We start from the raw sequence: 21,457 nt of genomic DNA on the forward strand, positions 1-21,457 counted from the left end.
CCCTAGAGAGGCAAGGAATCAAAGCATGCCCACAGGCCCGCCCCCTCTTGCGGGTACAGCTCCAGCCGCACTCTCCACTGGCACAAGTATTTCCAAAGAGAAAACACAAAAAAATAGGAACGAGCAAAGACTACTAAGATCAGGGGCGTGCGCGGCACCGCTCCCCGCTCCTGGCCCTGCACCTCTCAGCCTTCGCTGCATGCAAAGTCCCCACGCACCTCCACCGCCCCTGTGCTCCATGCAACGCTGCACTGCAATCCCCGCAGTCAGCCTCTACCCGCTCCCCTGCCTCTCGCCTCCCGGCCGCGCTCCCAGCAGCTGCAGCCTCCCCCGCACCCAGCACGCGCCGGGCTCCGGGAACTAGAGGACCAGGCGGCGCGCGCGTGCCCGTGGGCAAAAGTGGGCGGTGCGAGCGCAGAAGCCCCTCCCACTTGTTTCGGTCCCAGCCGCGCCTAGCACCGCCCCCTCGCCATCAGCTGCTGGTGACGTTCGGTGTCTCCGGCAGTTCCTCGCGCGGGGTGTTTGCGCGCGGCAGGGTGACGTCGGGTGACGGTTTACAGGAGCCGGTTCCGGGGGCCGGGCAGGTGGGCGGGGAAGATGGCGGACCATATCCTGCTGCACCCGGTGCCGCGCAGCACCCAGCGCCGAGCGGCCTATTACACCAGCCTCCCCGCCGCGCAGCGGCACAACAGGTACCGCCCGGGGCGGAGGGGAGGCGCCCCCGAGTTCCGTGGCGATGGGATGGGAGGGGCCCTGGCCCGGCGGGACCTGCCCTACCTCGCAGCATCCCCTGCGGGGCCGGGGCCCCCCTCTCCGCGCCCCAGGGTGCAGGGGCGGGGATTCCATTCTCCCAGCATGAGCTGATGCGGCTGAGAGGCAGCCCCGGGCACTGCTAGGCCTCCCCTCCCCTTCGCCCTGCTGGCCTGGCGGAGGGGAAGGGGGTGTCAGAGGACCTGGGGGGGGCTCCAGTTCTCAGCTCTGTAGTGGGGCTGGGAGAGGACGAGATGAGGAATGTTGCTAAGGGGCGTTTTGGAAGGGAGTCTAAGTCCTGCCCTTCCTGTGTTTGGGGTAAAGGAGGCTCTGGTTGCTCCATTCGTGCAGCAGCATAGTATAACCAGTGTCACTATTAAACTGGTCAGTTTCTCCTTTTTTTCTGTTGGTCTGCTCAGGGGAGATTGGGAATCCGTGAAAATTAACGTGAGGGCTGGGAAGCCATGGTAGTATCTGAAGTGTGGTTAACTTTGTTTTTTTTTTTTAACAAAAACAAGGAGTCTGGTGGCACTTTAAAGATGAACAGATTTATGAACAGGCACAAGCTTTTGTGAGTTGCAACCCACTTTGCCAGATGCATGAAGTGAAAGAAAAAGTGTTTCCTCCACTTCATACAGCTGGCAAAGTGAGTTACAACTCATGAAAGCTGCTGCCATAACAAAATTGTTAGCCTTTAAGGTGCCACCAGATTCCTTGTTGTTTTTGCTGAAGCAGACTAACATGGCAACCTCTTTGAAACCTTTCGCTTCTAAAAAGTTGATAAGTATGTGTTTGGATTTAAATGTGGCAGCAAGCTACTCTTCATCAGCAGCAATGTCACAGAGTCTATTTTCATGGTTTGAACTGAAAAATTCAAAAAGCAAACAAATAACATGAATAGAACAAAATAAGACTTTTTAAAATCAGTTTTGTTAATCAACACAATGTGTACATAAATCTTTTTTTTGTTTTAACCCTATACCTTTTATTTTTATATTGCAATTCCAAGAGCCTTACATTAGAGCCACCTCTGCAGCTCCCACCATAATCTTGGAATCCCTGGTATATGTGCCCAGTTTGCACAAAAGTTAGCACATGATTAAGTGTTTGTGGGAGTGGGGCATAATTTTAAAATTGTCTTTGTCTTTATCTTAAGTAAAAATAATTAAAATATGATGGCGCCCTGTCTTGTGGCTCCTTCAGGAATTCAGTTTCTCTTCTTTGCTCTGCCCCTGACTTCTATTGTGACCTTAAGCAAGTCACCAAGGCCTTGTTTTCATGGGATTATTAATTTGCATTTTAACTCAGTGATTGATGTACATTTAGGTCTTGTCTATACATGACAGCTCTTAAATTGAATGTGGGAGTGTTTTTCAATATAAGTTGGCTGACCTGTGGGGTGTGTCAGTGGTGCAATTGCAAATCAGACCTCCCAGTCCAGGTAGACATACTCATGCTAATGGGGATGGGGGAGGGGGATAGAGGATATGCTAGCATACTTAAAATAGCAGTGTGAATGGTATGAGGTGCAGCTTGGTCTCTCAAGCCCGCCTGACTCCTTGGGTTTGGGAGTCTGAGCTCCAGCCTGAACTGCAATGTCCATACTTCCATTTTTGGAATGTTAGCTCAGGCCCTGCTAGCCTGAGTCTGTTTTGTCTGTGCTAGAGGCTTGCTCCCAGCTGCAGTACAGAAATACTGTTGGCATGTACGGTATATCTTGAGTTAACACAACTTGTCAGTTACTAATACAATCACAGTGTGCAGTTTGTGTTATTCTGCAATGTGGTTGCTCTAATTCCAGGTGTGTGAGTGTGTGTGATATATATGAACAGAAAGGTTTTATTTAACCCATCAGGACCTGAATGCAGTCACTTACAGCACTGTATATATTCTAGAGCAATTGGTGACACAGTACCTAAATATATAGCAGGGAGCTACTGCTTTTACCTTACATTGAGTGTTGTAATCATCACCTCTTGTATTGTAGGGGAAATACTGAAATGTTGGAAGACCCAAAGGACCTGGCATAAATTAAATTGATAAACAGTACTTTTTAAACTGAAGTAGCACATACACAAGAGGGTTGCACAAACTTAACTATATGAGTTTCTAGACAATGCAATTTCCTTGTGTAAACAAGGCATTAGTCATGCTCTTTGACAGATATTGAAGAGTTTTACCAAAAACTGAATACAGGATCTGAGCTTTTCTGCTACTGGAAGGAAGTGGTTTGGTAGGGCGTTTTAAGAATATCAATAACAGTGAAGAAGTTGTCTTGATGGGGCTATGAAGAATTTACAATTTTTAGTTTGCCATGCAAGATTGGGCATATCTATCCCACAATTTTGGAGGGCAGACTTACGGATATGCAAAATGACTTGGAATTGGACAGTGCCAGGAAAATGAGTTTTCTCAGACTCCCATTTTTCCTGGCATGAGGGTAACCATTTCAGCTATTAATTTAAGTATCTTTCCTCTTTTTAAATCAGGCTGTGGAAGGAGATAGTGGCAGCTCAGGAGTAGAAGTAATTGAACCTCACAATTTTAATATCACAGGAAATTTTGACATTTTGAAATTTCTTACAAAACATGAATTCCTATATTTTGTTTCTGAAAGGAAGTATGCTCCTTGAGCTGCTGACTGAAATTGACTGATTCCTTTAAGTATTACTATAGCCCACAACTGAATATCAAGTGAAATTGCCCAATCCAATCAATTTATCATCCCCTTCCCCATAGGGCTCAGCGAAAATGATGACAAATTATGTTAAGTTCAGTCAGCACTGCTCTTGGCGCTTGTAGGGTTTATGGCTCTGGGGAAGCCCACCATGTGAAATGCTTTTGAGTTGGGAAATCCCCAGGATTGCAGACTCCTAAGCCACCTAGCTCCCTAGGCTGTTAGAAAAAAGCAGCTTATGCATGTGAAAGCCCTAGGGTCCCTGGTTCTAGTCTGCATAAGGAGGCTGCCCCACAGCTGTGGACTGTAGAAACCCTGGGATCCATGGTACAAGGACACTCTGTATGGCAGTGGTCTCCAACCTTTTTAACCACGAGATCACGTTTTGAATTTGTGCAATCCAAGATCTACCTCAAATATAAATACCCTTGCCCTGCCTCCTTCCCTCCCTTTCTTCTAGGCCCAGCCCCTGCTCACTCCATCCTCCCTCTCTTGTCCATCCTCACTCACTTTCAACCAGGCTGAGGCAGAGGGTTGAGGTGCAGGCTCTGGTCTTGGATTAAGGGATCTGGAGTGTGAGGGGGCTCTGAGCTGCTCTTGGGGCAGGCTGTTGGGCTGTAGGAAGGGTTTTACGTGCAGGCTCTGGGATGGCGATTGGATGCAGGGGTGCTCTGGGATGGTGCTTGGGGTGGAGGAGGGGGTTCATGACTGAGGAAAGAGTTAGGGATGTGGGCTCCAGCGGGGCCCTGCTTACCTCAGGTGGCTTCTGGTTGGTGGTGCATTGGTGCTAAGGCAGGCTCCCCTCTGCCCTGGCCCTAGCCCACTCACTAAAGCAGCCAGTGAACTCCATCCCAAGTCCTGTTGTGCTCCCCACCCTGCTCTATGGAGATAGGATACAGAGTGGGAGGGGGCACCCTGACCTCAGCACTCCAGGGGAGGGGCAGCTCCAAGGCAAAGGGCAGGAGATGACCAGAAGGGGGGGGGGGGCAGCTGAAATACTGGTACTTGACAGCCTCTTGACCAAACCTGTCAGGATCACCTGTCAGAGGCTCCAAGATCTACCAATAGATCCTGATCTACTGGTTGGTGACCACTGCTGTATGGTGATGATATAAAGTTGGGGGGAGGGGAAGGACATTTCATTGAAGAAATATGCTTTAAGATGTTTTCCCAAATGATGAGAATATTATTTCATAAAAGGAAAATTGTCTATTAGGTCTGACCGGTGCCATAATATCTGTCCTGTAGTTGCCTGGATTCCTGACCAGGGTTCTCAGGCTTCCCAGCCTGGTGACAGGGTGTCTGGAAGACCTGCTGCTACACAAGGCTGTAACTATGGTTGGTGTGCAGGACAGAGTGGATGGTTTTGCAGCAGTGATGTTCCCAAATTGTGCTCTCTGATGTCCTAGGTGCCATGGGATTCTCTTGGAGTGATATTCTGGAGCAGTGAACCCTGAGATCCAGGGTACTTTGTTTGGAAGAAGCCCTGAGAAGCTCCCGTGAAAACCCTGTTTCTCAGAATATTGTTGACAAGATTTTCTCAGGAGCAGGTGCCAGGATATCAGGGAAGAGAATACCAGAAATTATTTCCACTTGGGGCTCAGTTATAATGCTTGTACTTTCCATAATGCCTAAAAAAGTCAAGCAGATTCACCTAAAATTAATGTGACCTTAATTCACATTAGGCCTGATCTTCACTGTACATTCAACTGTTGTTCTGTATCTGCTAAGCCTATTGCTGAAGCGCTCCTTGGTGCTGTCCTGGTTGCTGGTGTACAGTTTCATGAGCCATGGGAGCAAAGGGTAGGATCACTTTTGGGACGATTCCCAATGATAATTTATCAATTGGGAAAGAGAGTTCTTGCTTACAGCTTTTTGAACTGTCCTGTGATCTTAAAAGTGTGTGTGTCATTCACCTTCCCTGACCAGCCCACGCTGAAGTTGGTAAAGTGTCCCTGATGATCCATCAACACTTGCATTGTCATAGAGAAGTAGCCGACTTCTGTTGATATAGTTTGTGGCAAGGTCGTCTGGTGCTGAAATAGGGATATGTGTACCATATATTGTAGTTCAGAAACCTAAGTGTGGCGCAACCATCCACTAAGTGCTGCATATTCTTTCTCTGCATCTTTAAAACAAAAGGTATTGTTCAAAAAATTAAGATTTACTTTCTATTGGAAAGAAAGATAAAATATAGTGTTGAATTGGCAGAATCCAGTTCTTGTTTTCTGTTTGCAGGGGCAGTTGAGCTGTATAACATCTTAGTTTGGTTATCTGCTTTATTTGTCTTTATTTTGGCTGGAAATTCATATGACTGGGTGAAAAATAAGCAAAGACCAACAATTGCATATTTTGTTTTGAAGGGACAGGAGAAGTTATAATACAGGGTTAGCCAAACTTGCTGACCATCCAAGCTTCATATGTCAATCTTCAGAAGACTGAGAACTGGGTATGCCTGCTGAGGCTTGGGGCTTTAGTGCTAAGGGGTATGTCCCACAAAGCTGATGTCCCACATACTGGGCAGACATGGGAGGGTGGCGGGGGGAGGGAGGGAAAATTACATGTCCCCCCGATTTTTGCCAGGGATTGCTGATCCTGCTGAGTGTCATGGTTCTGCTGGGCCTCTTCCCTGCACAGCAACTGCTAGAGCTGGCAAGCTTGGAGAGGCAGCAGCAAACAGCTGCTTAACTGCAGGAAGATTCACTGCTTTTGTTGCTGTCTAGCTCCACAGAGTTAACATGGTATCTGCAGAGAGGGGCCCCTGAGGGTAAGAGTGGGGGCATGTCTGGGGAGAATGACTCAAGCTGTTCCGGGGGGAGGGGGAAGGGGAGAATTAACATTTACTTTGTGCCCTTGCTCTTTCAACAAGCACTAAGTCATCTCTGCCAGAAGCCCCTAGTTTTATTATCCCACCCTTGCAGAGCAGAAACCCTGAGCTCTTCCGTCTCCTTTCCCCGAGTCTAGAAGGTGGGGCGGGGAAGGGTGAGGGAGGGGAAGGGAAGGGAAATATTCTGTGAACTTCACTTTAACTATAAAAGAGTTGCATGTGGCTTGGCCACCTCTGCTATAATAGGTCCTGTGGTCTGTCTGTCTGTCTTAATTACAATTCTTAGAAAGCTAAGACTGTTGGAAATGTGTTTTTTAGGCTAGGCTTACGCATATGTGCATCTGCATAACTGTTGCTCAGGATGTAAAAAAACGTACACTTAAATGATGTCCAGTAGTCAGTGCTACTTGAGTGTAGTCAGGTCTGGATTGATGGGAGGGCTTCTCCCGTCGACATCACTACTGCCTTTCACAGAGAAGCTCTTCTGTTAGCACTTCAGTGAAGATACTACTAAGCTACAGCAGTGCAGGTGCACCAGTGCAGCTGTGCTGCTGAAATATTTTAAGTATAGATATGCCATTATTCATATCGGTTTAGTTTGACAAATGGTGACAAAACTAGAATAGAAAGATAAAACCATAAATGTTTGACTTTTGTTAATATAAATTGAATTGTTAATCTATTACTCAGTATGCAATAACAGGTATTTGGAGGAGAGAGAGACAATAAATGCATCTAGCTTTTATTTAACAGTTTTTTTTCAAAGCAGATCTTAGGGTTAAGTGAAGAAACCTTTAAAACCCCAGCATTCCCTGTAAATTGCATTATGAACGCTGGGGCTTTATACAAGACAGTTCTCTTCAAAAATATTTAGGATTTTTTAGTTTGTGGAAATAAAGGTAAATAGCTTAGGTAAATAAGAACCTAACATTGTGCAGCAAACATAGAGGCTACGTCTACACTGGCATCCCTTCCGGAAAAGGGATGCTAATGTAGCACATCGGAATAGCAAAATCCGCGGGGGATTTAAATATCCCCCGCGGTATTTGCATTAACATGGCTGCCGCTTTTTTCCGGCTTGGAAATAAGCCAGAGAAAAGCGCCAGTCTAGACTTTGAAGTAGGAATAAGAGATCCTCCGGAAAAGGGTTGCAGTGTAGACACAGCCATACTGATTGCAGTCTGAACCAAAAATTTGACAGGACTTAGAATACCTCATTTATAATTACCTTGATTTCCCATTACAATTTGTTTTTGTTAATATTCTGTGAACATCAGAAGATAAAAATGACTATACTAGATTAAAACGGTGATCATTTAATTCACTGTCTTGTCTTCTGGCAATAGTCAGTATCATATGCTTCAAAGGAAATTAACAGAACAGTGCAATTCTCAAGTGATCCTTCTTGTCGTCCAGCTCCAGCTTCTGGCAGTCAGAATTTTAGGAATATTGAGAGCCTTCAATTGCATCTCTGATAATCTTTGCAGATAGCTAATGATGGATCTGTCCTTCATGAATTTATCTAATTTGTTTTGAACCAAGTTACAGTTTTGGCCTCAACCACATCCCCTTGTAGTGAGTTCCACAGGTCGACTATGGATTGTATGAAATATTCTCTTTACTTTGTTTTATACTTGCTGCTTATTAATTTCTTTGGATTACATCTGCTCTGGGTGTAATGTGAGGGGATAAATAAGTGCCTTTTCATTTTGTACACACCAATCATTCATGATATGATACAGGTATCTAAAATCTCCCCCTTGTTGACTCTACATTTAGCTGAGCAGTTTGTCATTTTTAATCTCTTTTTATGTGGAAGCAGTTACATCTAGTGTTCACTGTAAGCTGTGTGGCCTCTCAAAGAGATTCCAGTGCTGTCCAGGTGATTAGCAGAGTGTTCACAGCTAGTTTTGTGTTTCTCCTGGTGGTGAAAATTTGCACATACCTCAGTGCACATAACAAAATGCACACAAATGGAAAAAATCCACACATAGATGGAAAAGATTAGAGTGAACATTGGTTACATTCCCCTAATAATTTTTTTCCTTATTCTGTATCTATTTCAATTCTAATATACGTTATTTATTGTGAGATGGAGTGACCAGAACTGCATGTGATATTCAAGATATTGGCATACCATGGATTTATGTAGTAGCATTATATTTTCTGACTCATTGCTATACTTTCTCTAATTTTTTGTAGAGTTCTATAAGATTTTTGACTGTTGCCACACATTGAATGGATGTTTTGTAGAGAACTATTCTTGGTGATTTCAGTATCTCTTTCTTGAGCGGTAACAGCTAATTTAGAACTGTTTGTTTTGTGTTAGGATTGTTTTCCAACTTGCATTATTTTGCATGTATCAGCATTGAATTTCAGCTATAATTTTGTTCATCTAGTTTTTTGAGCTGTTTTTGTAATTCTTCAGTCAGCTTAACTATCTCGAGTAATGTAGTATTATCTGCATACTTTACCACCTTACTGTTTCACACTTTTCCAGATTGTTTATGAATATGCTGAGCAGTGTTGATTTCTTTGCAGGACTGTGGGAAACCTTTGCTATTTACCACTTTTTATTGTCAAAACTGATAATTTATTCTTGTCCTTTTTTACTTTTTTGTAACCAATTACTGAACCACAAGAAGACCTTCCCTCACAAGGCTGCTTACTTTGCTTAATAGCCTCGGATGTAGAACCTTGTCAAAATCTTTCTAAAAGCTTAAGTATATCGTATCAACTGGATACCCTTGCTCACATGCTGAGTCATGAGTTACCTTTACAAGAGCTGTGTACACTCTTTCCTCAACATCTGTATCTGATAATTCTTTTCTTTCCAATAGTTCCAACAAAGTTACCTGACACTAATTGCCAAGATCACTCCTGCAGCCTTTTATAAACATTAGATTTACATTTGTGATCCTCCAGTTATCTGGTACAAAGGCTAATTTAAGAGTGAGATTACATAGCACAATGTGTAGTTTTTTCAATTTCCTGTTTGAGTTTCTTCAGAACTCTTGGGGGAATACCACCTGGTCCTCGTGACTATTACTGATGAATTTACCAGTTTCTTCCCAAACTGCTATGTAAACCAATTAAGAAAATATTTGTTGGTTAATATAATTCCATGGTCATTGTATTGAGGTGGCAAAGCATTTTAGCCAGAAAATCAACATGTCACTCTCTGACTGTTGCATACTGTACTGATTAGTGGGTTAGCTGGTGTGCTGCCTGAGGCATAAGTTCTGTTAATTCTTTTAGTGCTTATTTCATATGTATGAACAGTGAGAAAAAGTCCTGCCCAAGCCTTCTCTCAGACTTGACTGCTGCGCAGGTAACCTAGTTCAGTGATGCTTATCCTACCTGCCCTTCACTAGGTCCTCTCTAAAACCCATGATCCCTTTGTCAGGGTAGCTCAGCCTTGGAGCCTGATTTTTTTTTTTTTAAATGAAAGTTGTGGAGTTAAAAATAAAATAAGTAAAAAGGGCCTCCTTTCTCTTTTCCTCTTCAGCTGGAGAAATACCTTTCCTCTTGATTTGATATTCATAGCTTTAAGGTTAGAAGGGATCATTGGAATCTGACTATTGGAATCTAATACAGGTAATAATAGATTTTCATCTAAGTTTATCCTGTATTGAGTCCAATATTGTGTATTTGGTTAAATCATATGGTCCAGAAAGAAGTCCAGTATTGATTTGAAGATGTCAGGAGGTGGGGAATCTACTACTTCACTTGTTAAGTTGTTCTATTTGTTTATCACCCAGTGTGAATAAAAATCAATTGGATTTTTTTGATTAAAATACTTCTTGAGGAAAATACCTAGGTAGAGAGAGTTTTAATTAAGATTAGGGATGTAAGCGACTAATTTACTATCGGATAAGCAGAAGCTTATTGGATAGTTGACACACTAGTCAACTAGTCGCTTCTTCCTCATTGCTGCCTCTTTCACAAAGGGGGAAGGAGTGCAGCGGTGGTCAACTTTGATATGTACTAAAGTCCCTGAATGAGGTGAAAGTCTGTGTTATGTGATGGGTTGGGTCACAGAGATCCCCTTGAGACTGCCACTGGGCTGATCATACCACTGAGCCTGCTTATCTGCCCTTTGGGGCCCACCACCACTCTGTCCTGCTGAGCTATAAGCTCTGGTCTTCTAGCAAAGGCACAGAGTTGGAGTTACAGCCCACAGAAGAGCAACACAGATACTGAGAACAGCTCATCTGTGGGAATGCTAAGTCACAGGAACTTGACAGAAGTCAGGTGCACAGTCCCAGTGGGATCAGAACCTCAGATGAATTAGGGCTGTGAAAGTGTAACTATGTACACGGTTAATCGATGAGCCTGGACCCAGCGGTTAACATTCACAGTTACACGCAGGCTCCTGGTATGCATGGGGACCCGGCTTAAAAGCCAGTTCCCCATGTGTACCATCTCTGAAACGTGCACTGCTTTGTTTTCATTGCAGTTGTTACATGTGCTATCTGGATTCAAGCTAGCTTGGGCAGGCTACCATGTGGACAGCTTTTCCTGTGTAGATGTACCCATAGTGTATTCTTCCAGTTAGCAAAAAAAATTATACCAATGTTTGAGAATTAACCTTTCTTTAGGAAAATAGCTAAAAAGTACGATTTCAAAACAAGATTAAAATGAGTAATTTAAATGGAGGTTTACCATTTGGTGGTAGAAATCATTATTAAAATCAGTTAGATAAATCACTCCAGTTTAAATCAATTCTCACCCTACTATACATATTTGCATGGACCTCATCATGAGCTATCCGCACAGTGATTTCATGGTTAAAGGTAGGGAGTTTGGTTTGCTGGGTAAGAAACAGGAAGGACAAAAGATTCCCTGAAACCATCACTATCTTGGATCAGATATTTGTGTTCAATCTGATGATGAATCAGATAAGGATGGACAGGTTTTATTATTACCTTGGTTCACGTCACCTGAAAATAGACTTTACTGTAGTATGCACCATACCAATATGCCACATAGTACACACAGTGCTAGACCATATGCATATCCGGTTATTTTCTAGGTAGAGAACCTGATACTGAATTTTGGCTGTCACTCAAATTGTGAGTCATGACCCACAGGTCTCGAACTAAGGTCCACAGCTTCCTGGGGGGTCATGACATTCCAGTCCTCTGCTTGATGGAGTACAAATATCTGCTGGAATCGGGATTGCTTGAAGTCCGGTTTAGGTAGGGCTCAAGGTAGTGTTTTCTGTTTGGTGGGACACCAAAGCTCCTGACTAGCCTATTCTCCCTACTTGGACCTGGAGGCAGAACACAGGTAGTTGTTGGTACAGAAGTGTTCCAGTCTGTTTTGCATTGCTCACTCACTGATACGTGCTCTTGTTTCCTGATCCTGGTCTCTTCGTTGTCTGGCTCAGCCTGATTCCTGAGGTTTTAATTATGATTTACAATCTCTGGCATCTTCTGACCCTGACCTCATGGTTCCCTAGATTGTCCTGATTGCTAGCATCTGACTTGTGGTTTCTGACCTCTGCTTCTGGCCATCTGGTTATGAACACTGAACCCAGACTGGTGTGGAGCATGCACCTCCCTGATCTAGGCTAACTATTAGGCAAAATTCTTTATGTCGCAACCCTGACACTATGGCAATGTGAATATTCATATTTGCTGAGAGCTATGGCATCTTAGAGCTCGGGGAAAACCCATTCACTGAATCTGGTGACCTCAGATTGTTTGCCCCACTGGGGCATAGAAAACACTCCCTGATGATTGTCCCAGTTAGATGGTCATTAGAAGGCCTAATGGAATAGGCAAAATTCCAGGAGATTGTAGAGCTGTCCTTTCATTTAGTTTTTGATTTTCTGGGATCATCTACTAATTCTAAGATCAAATTGCTAATGTTTTAAAACTGACCAAACTTAACCTGTTTGAAATCATCATCTCAAGAAGCCATGATGAGCTTTACCAGTTGTCCTACTAGGGCTTCTCTCTTTTTGTACACACCCTGCTCCCAATTTTCTTATGGTAGTTGCAGCTGTCTAGTGGTCAAAGGAAGTCAAGTTTAGTATTCTCCATTTGACAAGAACAAGGATATCCTGGACAGAAAGGTCTGCATCTCAGCAAATCTGTGCATTGTGGTCTTAGCCTATCAGCTATGATGTTTAGGTACCAGTTACATCCCTGGATGAAGATGGCTATCTTGACTGAGGATCTTCCTGAAGATAAAAGGAAACTAGCAAAAGATTCAGTTGCAGAGGAACAGTTTGTTGCCAAGGAAACTGTATGTCGAAGAACTGCCTTTGATGTGTGTGACTCTGCTGCAAGGGCACTTACAGTTATTGCTGATGTAAAAGACACTTACCTCATGTGATCTGGTCTATCACTCAGAACCATGGCTCATGCAGAGGATCTCCTTTTGAGGGAGATGATTTATTCTTTACTCAAACTGATAATGTCTTTAAGATGCTGCTTTATGTTAAGTTGACAGCCAGAGCATTAGCTGTTTCAACCTAAAAAGAAGAGGGATTTATAGCACCGATTTTAGATACAAGCGACATCTTCTTCACCTTTGTATTTTAGCCAGAGGTATCTTTATCAGCATCAACAATCTTCTTCTCAACAGAGGAGAAAGAGGGTTTTTAGTTTTTAGTTTCAGTCTAAAAATAGACACAATTGTATCTTCTGCTGTGAGCTTTGGACCACAGATTTGACATGAGAGCTGCAAACCAGTCTTCTTCCCACACCTTTGGAGATGAGATGAATTATTTGAACAATAGGAATACTTTCACAACAGACTAGAGGATTCTAGAAATAATGCAAGAGGCTTATTCAATGTGGTTCGACTTCATGCCTCTATCCCAACTCTTGTTCCTTCTCTACTCCTCTCATGAAAGCCTACTAAGAATAGAGGTTTGATCTCTATTGTGAGCAGAGATCATCAAGAGTATACCAGAGACATTCAGAAGAAAAGGATTTTTTTTTGATACTCTCTGAACCCAAAAGAGGGGGGCAGTCTGCAAAATATCCTGTAAGAGCTCAACTCCTTCAACCACAGAGATCGGTTTCTGAATTTCTCTTGGTTCTGTAATTCCATCCCTTTCTACTCAAAATTGGTTTGCACCTTTTGATGTGAAAGATTCATATTTCCACATATCTATCAGACCTTGACATTCTGGGCTTCCAAGTTCTTTCTTGGACATGGTAGAACATCTGAGGAGACAGGATATTTATGTGTACTTTGATTTCAGTGACTTCATAACTGCAGCCTCTGACCATCAGCATGGACTGCACTTGTTCACTTTAAAAAACTGGGACGTGGAATAAATTGGAAGAAATCACACTACCTTCTTAGACAGAGTGCGCCTTTTATTGGCATGATTCTGTATTCTCAAGCAGAAAGAGCCTTTCCTCCACACAAAAGAGTCTTCAAGATTTAGTCTGCCATCCTCAAATTTCAAGAACATCTCTTCCACTTCTGTTCTCTGTAGTGGTTGGCTGGGAGTCAAATTTAGATGTGGTAATTCCCCCAAAAGTGCTCCCATCTATGTGGTGGACATGAAGTCAGAACATCCTGAAGGAAGTGGTGTTCAGTTTGCCTTTGTCCACAACTATCACTTCATATGTGCTCAGCCTGGGATTGGAAATGTACTTCAAATGTCTAATAAATCATGGCCATTGGAATCACTCAGAAAAACTACATATGAATGTATTCAAATGGGGGTAATGCATCTGGCTCTCAATTTTTCTCTTTCACTTGCATGACTAAATAGTTAAAGTGATTACCAATAATGCAACAGTTATATTTGATGTGAGCAAACAGGGAGGGGAGTCATTCCAAACAATGGCAAGGAAGCTGAAGAATATGGGACTATGGCAATATTTACCTTTATAGCAAAACATCTGGCAGATAAACATCATAGCAGGGACTCCTCCCCCCAAAAAGACCTACATGAATGGTCTCTAAACACAGCGATAGAAATTTTGGTGCTCTTGAGTCATTGAGAAGTAGATGTTTTGCAAATTCCTGCCCAAGGTGGTAACTGACTTCCATCTAACCAGTTAATTAGTCTACCAGCGTTCTTTGCAAACTTCATGTGCACTTGGGTTAGTCAAAATGTCATAAGATGCTGAAAGGGCATTAACATTATATTTAAATGGAACTGAAGTCATTAGCCCAGCCAGTGGGAACTACAGGAAGTGGCCAGGAATGGTGGATAGTGAGAGGTCCATGTCTGCGGATAGTTAATAAACAAAATGTCTCCCGGCCCATCAGAAGATTAACTTGATTGGCCACATGTCAAAGGTTGCCAACTCCTGATATACTCATTGATATCAGCAGTGCTAACATGGGGTTGTATGCTCACATTCACTAAAAATTGCTCCTCATTTAGCATCTGGAGCAATGTGAAGTAGGGCAGTGTTCCAGTCATTGTTTAATTAGGACACCATGCCTCACCTTACTCATTTAACAGCACTGCCTCTAACACAGTTCCAAGAGTGTGACTGTGTAGAGCAGGGGTGGGCAATAATTTTTGAAGGAGGCCTCTTTGTGAATCTCAGAAGTGGTTGCAGGCTGACCTGGAAGTGGCAGGGCCTTGGGCAGAAAGGGCAGTGCCAGGAGACTTTGCATGCTCCTCTGCCCAAAGACCCTGATTCGCCTGGGACGAGGAGAGCATATGAAGTATTAGCCCCCCGCCCACACCCTCCCAGGAGCACACAGTGCCTAGAGAGAACCGCTAGCTGTTTTGAATGGCGTGTGCCCTTGGTAGTGGGAGAAGACTTTGCATGCTCCCCGTTCCCAGGTCTCGATTGGCCTGGGGGTGGGGGAGCAGCAGGGTGGTCATGCATTGGATCAAAGGACTTGGCAGGCTGGATCCAGCCCACGGAGGTTGTCTTGCGCACCTCTAGTGTAGAGGCCACTCAAAATAGAAATGAAGGTACTTGTGTGAAAGTAGAGTTCTTTGAAAGCGACTTTACATTCACACTTCTCACTTATCTTCACTTCTTCCTTGGAGTTCTAAATTTAGTTTCAGACCTAAGAAGGTGCTGAAAGGAACTGAGGCATGCTCCTCCTTTTATAGTGTAGCCTTCACAATGTTCAGGGACAGAAAGGTGCAAGAGACCACAATAGATACTGGTACAAACACAGTATATTTTTCAAGCTGTTTTGCTAGTTAATCTCAAAGAGCCTGAACTCTGTAGTGCCCATTTCAAAGAATCCCAGTAACAGGCCATTTTTATGACTGCATCTGTTTCTTATAATGTTAAAAGGAAATATTGGAATTAATTACTAAGTGGGGAAAAAAGTCTGGAATATCTTCACAGACATTTGGTAGGGATCTGCACCTGAAGAATTCGTAAAGGGTATGATTGTAGCATCAATGGACGAATCCTAATTAATATTAGTAAAGGGAGAAGATTTAGTCATTACTCTGCTTGTTCAAAATTATTTTTTCTTCAGTGTATTGGTCAGTTCAGGTTTTTAAATAGCCAAAGGCATGGGGCTTCTACCACTTCTTTGAAAAGAGAACATAGTAGATTACTCCTGGGAGCTAGTTTAGGGAGTATAACGCCCAAGCAAGGATTGCTTATGTTTATAGAAGGTAGAATTGGAACTGGAGTTTGGAGTCTGCATTTGGAATTGATGTTTTAGCTGATGGTGACAAGGGGGTGGGTGTAGGCTATACCTTTAGTTCTGCATGACAGGAACTACCCTACCAGCTTGTATCTTGACGTTTGATCAAGATGGTGCTTTGTTTGGTCACCCTACTTCATCTGTGAAATTCTAGTAGCAATTCAATTTACTCAGTCTTATGGGAAGAACATTGTTAAAATTCACTTTAATGGTATTTGCAGTAATAACATGCTATGTTGATTCATATGCAGTAATGGAAAGAGCTGTTACTTTCCATGTTATTGTGCTGGCCAACTAATGTGATAGCTAATGTTATATTATGTAATGAAAAATTCTGTTATGAATTCTTAAGGGAGCAGAATTAAAGTTAATGGGAGAACTTCAACTCTGAATTTCCTGAATATATGAGAATAAAATCTTACTTTTAACAAGGTACTGATGTTTGTATTTAAATGATCAATAAATGTGGAGAAGAGTGGTTGCAGCTTAGTGTAAAAAGGGTGCACGTTGCACAGATTCCTTTTTGCAGTCTCACTTTCCACTCTCCATGGTCCTAGAATCCTAGAAGTCTACACAGCAATGAAACAGTCCAGCAGCCTAAACCCCACAAGCCTAAGTCAGCTGGCAGTGGCAAGCAGCAGGTGTCTAGTTTCTGCAAAGCCATATCTTGTGTGATAAACTTCAGTATCTCAAGTCGGGTTTACTTCACTTCAGCAACGAATACACATAGGATCATTGGCAACCTGAAGTTTGATGAGGAACACCTTGTCTTTAGAATGACAACTTAACTTTAGTTTATTATAATTCAGAAAAGGTGGACATGTGTGGATTGAAATGTCCATGGCAAACCAAGTCTACAGGAACAGGGAGTTTAAATTGATACATATAGATAATTTTCCAGAGCACAAATATTCCATGGATTATACGAGACAATTTTTGTAACTATTGGAATCTAATAGCTTCCTCTTCCATATAATTTTTTGCAAACTGTTGACTTTGATAGTATATAAAATATGCATATAATATTGTTTAAAAAAATTAATGTTGCAAAAACAAGCACTCAAATACCAGACCTAAATTTGCCTGTTGTACTTTAGTTCTGTCCCATGGATGGTGCCTTCTGTTTTTCTTGGCTAGTATTACGTGCAAAGTCTGAGGCATAACTAAGGATAAAGTGTTTCTCTCCTAAGCTTCAATTTAATGGCGTAAACACAGGAGTCCGTTCTCTTCATGCAACCTCCTAACTTACTCATTGTCCATCCTGTGCTTAGAATGAAGCTGGGAGCCTTCAAACGCAAGAGTATGTAATTAGATAAACATCTTCTTAGTGTATGTGCAATGTGACTCAAGTGACATGTAACCAAATTTGGTCCTGTGGTTGGATCCTTAGTTTCCCTGGATGAGGCTGGAATGTATGTATGTATATGCTTAGATTTTGTTTTCATTAAAGAAAAGCTGTCACATGGAATTTGCAGCCTGTCCTATGATACATGTTGTGATGTACAACACAACCTATATCATAGGTTCCCCATCCCTGCTGTAAGTTGCCAAAGAACTCTTTCTAAGCAAGCATATTCATTCTTAAGGTACAGGCATTACAGAGAAAACATTAAAGTAAAAGAACAGACTTATATTCTAATAATACACATGAACCTCTGAACTCTGGGTATCCTTAATCCAAGAACACCTATGGTATGGACACTGGCAGGCAGAGGAGGAGGCTGGTCTGTGCACTGCCGCACCCCTCCTCCAGCTGGGGGAACAGTAGTGTAGCAAAATGCTTCCCCTGTGGCTTTTCCCCATTATTCCCATATCAGTGAGGGGTGGTGCCTGGGAATAGCGGAGAGTGTGGAGCCACCTATGCTCCCATCACTGGGATGCTATGTAAGCACTTCATGACCAGACCTTTCAGCACCTTCCCTGGCCTGGAAATTCTTTGATCAAGTGTACCTTGTTTCCCAGTGTTGCTTTATTAAAGAGGTTCAAGTGTATTGCCAGAGGTCAGCTCCCAGTTTCAAAATTGCTTAATTGGCCAAGCCACAGCCAACCTTCATACTCCACTGTGGGGTTTTTCAGTGATTACTGTAGCAACTGTTTTGTTTTAGGACAAGTATACTGATGAATCATGAGTCACTTATCTAATTTAGGTATTTTTGATCTGTATTCATGTAACAGGTAATCAACAAACAAAAAGTTCCTTCTCCTTTTAAAGTTTCACAGACTGAATTCTTGCACATCCAAAGCAGCTGATATTTACATACTTTTCTCCCTAGAGACTTCCTGGGAAACCCACTAACTTTAAAAAGCGTACATTGTTTCAAAAAATCCTTTGATGCTCATGACATTTCCCAGGGTTTAATATTAGTCAGGTCTCTTCCAAGATGTTACCATACCACAATAATACAAAGCACTGGCATTTTTTAAATAAAATGATCTCCAGAAATAATTGAATTAAGTTAACCCGTACTGAATTTTAATAGGGATTGTGCAGAATATTGCCATATCTATTACACTGACAATATTTACCTGACCAAGTAAATTCTTCACTCTTAAGTTACTAAATAGCTTTTCAAGTTTTGGTTTTTGTTTTTTTTATAGAAACAAATCCTGAAATCCCCAAAATATCGTTGAGAACAAACATTTCCCGTGTAAACTTCCATTTTGACCATTCTTCACCAAAAAACAGAATTTTTGACCAGCTGTAATAAAAACCTGTAAAAATTATACAATAACTTTTTCTGTATGTTAAAATGTCACTTCTGCTTTCAGACTTCGTAGTGTTAGCAACAGATGCATGCTTTTTTATCTTGTTCTTTGAGCCTGGAGGGAACAAGAGATGTTGGAGAGGTAGTATGTGCATCTATAGGTGCGTTTGATGGATGAGCTGCAGCAGTTTTTTATTTGCTCCATAAATGCAGCATTAATGGACAAGATTCCTTTGCAGCACATTTCTGTTCAGCCAAAATGTTACTGCAGTGTAAGGATGGGGATATGAAAATAGGAATCAGGGAGATCTTGGGCCTTTTAGAGATTCAGCAGCGCCTTTGAAATAAATTATTAAACTGATTGCTCCTGACCTATACCAAAATGAAATCCTCTAACAATATAGGGTTTTGGTGAGCACACAGTTTATTCTTTGGCTATAGATCCTCAGAGAAATGCTTCTTACCTCTACTTTCCCATGAAATATGACTGCCTAAAGGTGATTTTTGACCCATGTACAGAACAGTCATTAGACTTTGAACTAAGGGAATTTACTCTAAATTCATCAGGGAAATGCTACCGTCTTTTACTGTACTTTTGTGAGTGGGTTATTTTTGCCTTTCTCCTCTTTCAAATTGAGTTGATGCTATCCCCGAACAAATTATGAACGTCTGATTGTCTACAGAAAGCTGCTACTTTCTTCCTTGAGTTAGAACCCATAGCAGTTTGGAGGAAAGGGTAGAATTTACCAAAGGGATACAAGGCCTGTTTCTTCCCTCGTTATATTTAACTGCATTTTGCTTCATATAATTTTTCTTTGAATCAGTTATATAAAATAAAAGAACTGTGGATTTTATGATGTAGATATGATTCCAACAGTAGTCTGTAATATACAATTGAAACTTAATGTTCTCACTAAAAACAATAATTTGCTTAAAAATAGTATAAGACATCAAAGTTGGAAGAATCTATAGATGTTGGTGATGCAGAGAAACAGGTGTAATTTTTATAGCAGATGTTTGTATCAAAAGTTAATTTAAAAGCATTTATTGCACAGTTTCCTTTCACCTAAATCTATTTAAATGATATGCCTTCCGGTATTAAGGTTTTGTTGAAAGTTGTTTAATATTAATGTTCTTTTTTCCTCAGGAAGCCATATTTTTGTCAAGATACTCTTCTATATCTGATTTAGTAGCTTCTCTACTGTGAGTTTTGATGTCTTACATTCTGGCTTCTTTGTTCAGTGGTTCCCTATTTTATTAAAAGTTTCTGGGATTATACTTAATTGGTTTGTCACTCAAGAAGAATCAGAGCTTCAGGCAATTAAATGTGCAAGAAGCTTAGGTAACAAAGACACAGATTTTTGTCCTTATGTTGGATATAAAAAATCCATTATTCATCATTGTATTGTTTTTAAATACTGAAGTAAAATTTTCCAACACAATAGGAAAATTGCTTTCGAAATGGAATAAATTACTTGCCAGTTCAAAGGCAGCATTTTGAAATCAAGTTTACTAAACATTATGCTTATATTCATTATATTCACTCTGCAGTAAAACTGAATATTTAAAAGTGCAAAACTGATGGATACTGATTTTTTTTTTAAAGAAAATATTTACTTGCAATATCATGGTATAGTACTTTTTAATAAAACAGTAATTATGATTAATACAGCACTTTTTCCCGTAAATATTACCACATTCACAAAAGCATCTTTCAGTTCTAGTTATGCACATGCATGTTTTTCTTATTCTGCCAAGATTGGGATCTGACCCAATAGTTCTCTTCAGTTAATTCTTTCATAAGATATTTTGTCACTGAAGGAGAAATTGAAGAAGAAAATATATAATAGTGTTGTCAGATAAACATTTTGGTTTTCAAAAAATAAGTAAGGAAACCTGTAAAATACCCATACAAAGAATATTTTAGGATGTATCCTGGCTTAGATTAACCTTTGTACTTCATTTTTTTATGATATAAACCTATTTGAAAATGGCTGACTGCAATGGTTATTTGTAGCATTGTTTGCAATCTCCAGTCCCAGGATATTAGAGAGATAGGATGGGTGAGATTATATTTTTAATGGACCAACTTTTGTTACTGAGAGACAGAGAGAACGTTCAAACTTACTTAGAGCTCTTTAGGTATGGGAAAGGTACTCCAAGTGTCATAGCTAAATATAAGGTAGAACAGATTATTTACCAAATGCAGCACATATTTCAAGGTACCATTTAAGGTGAAATGTCATGTTAACACTCCTCCAGGGAAAGGCAATTGGAGGGGTTGCTGATGGACTATAGATTGTAGTATAAGACATAAATCCAGTGGGTCTGTTCATTTCATGATTTTTAGTGACTAGCACAGTTATTAATTTAAATAATCTTTTGAAAGTTGTGAAGGTTTCCTTTTGAAGATGAGGACTGACAAGTCAGTATGGTGTGATCATGTTATGGAAAGTTTTCATCCATTGGTGAAGAGTGCCCCTGAGTGACTCCAGCTTCCACATTTGAGGTCTATCTTTTGCTGCTTTGCATTTCTCTTAATCTGCTGGTTTTGGCTTCATCTTCAAACTGGCACATTATAGCTATAAATTCATATATACATTATCTGGAGCAATTTCCCAGTTCACTTCCATAGTCACTCTTTTGATCCTAAGAACATAAGAATGGGCATGGTTGGCCATCTAGCCATGGATTACTCTATTATCTGGTAGTGACCAGTGCCAGGTGCTTCAGAATAAAGCAATTTTTGAGTGATGATCCTCTATTATTTACTCCCATCTTCTGGAAATCAGGGGTTTGGGACACTGAAGAGCATGGGATTGCATTCCTGACCATATTGATTAATAGCAATTTGTGAACCATTAATTTATCTTATTCTTTTCTAAATCC

General features: G+C 41.4%; 1 protein-coding gene across 3 annotated transcripts in view; it reads left to right on the plus strand.

The window, feature by feature from the left end:
- Positions 1-458: 458 nt before the first annotated feature.
- ATP9B (ATPase phospholipid transporting 9B) overlaps positions 459-21,457 on the plus strand; it is a 313,712-nt gene continuing 292,713 nt past the window's right edge. For 2 of the 3 annotated variants that reach the window (XM_075921103.2, XM_006128868.5), the window contains exon 1: positions 461-692. In XM_075921103.2, coding sequence (XP_075777218.1) covers positions 598-692 — 95 coding nt within the window. In that variant the 5' untranslated portion in view covers positions 461-597. Of the gene's footprint in view, positions 693-21,457 lie in introns of all 3 variants that reach the window. The other variant, XM_006128867.5, reaches the window with a different exon arrangement.

The sequence above is a fragment of the Pelodiscus sinensis genome, chromosome 2 (assembly GCF_052426305.1).
Source record: "Pelodiscus sinensis isolate ZL-2025 chromosome 2, ASM5242630v1, whole genome shotgun sequence".
NCBI lineage: Eukaryota > Metazoa > Chordata > Testudines > Trionychidae > Pelodiscus > Pelodiscus sinensis.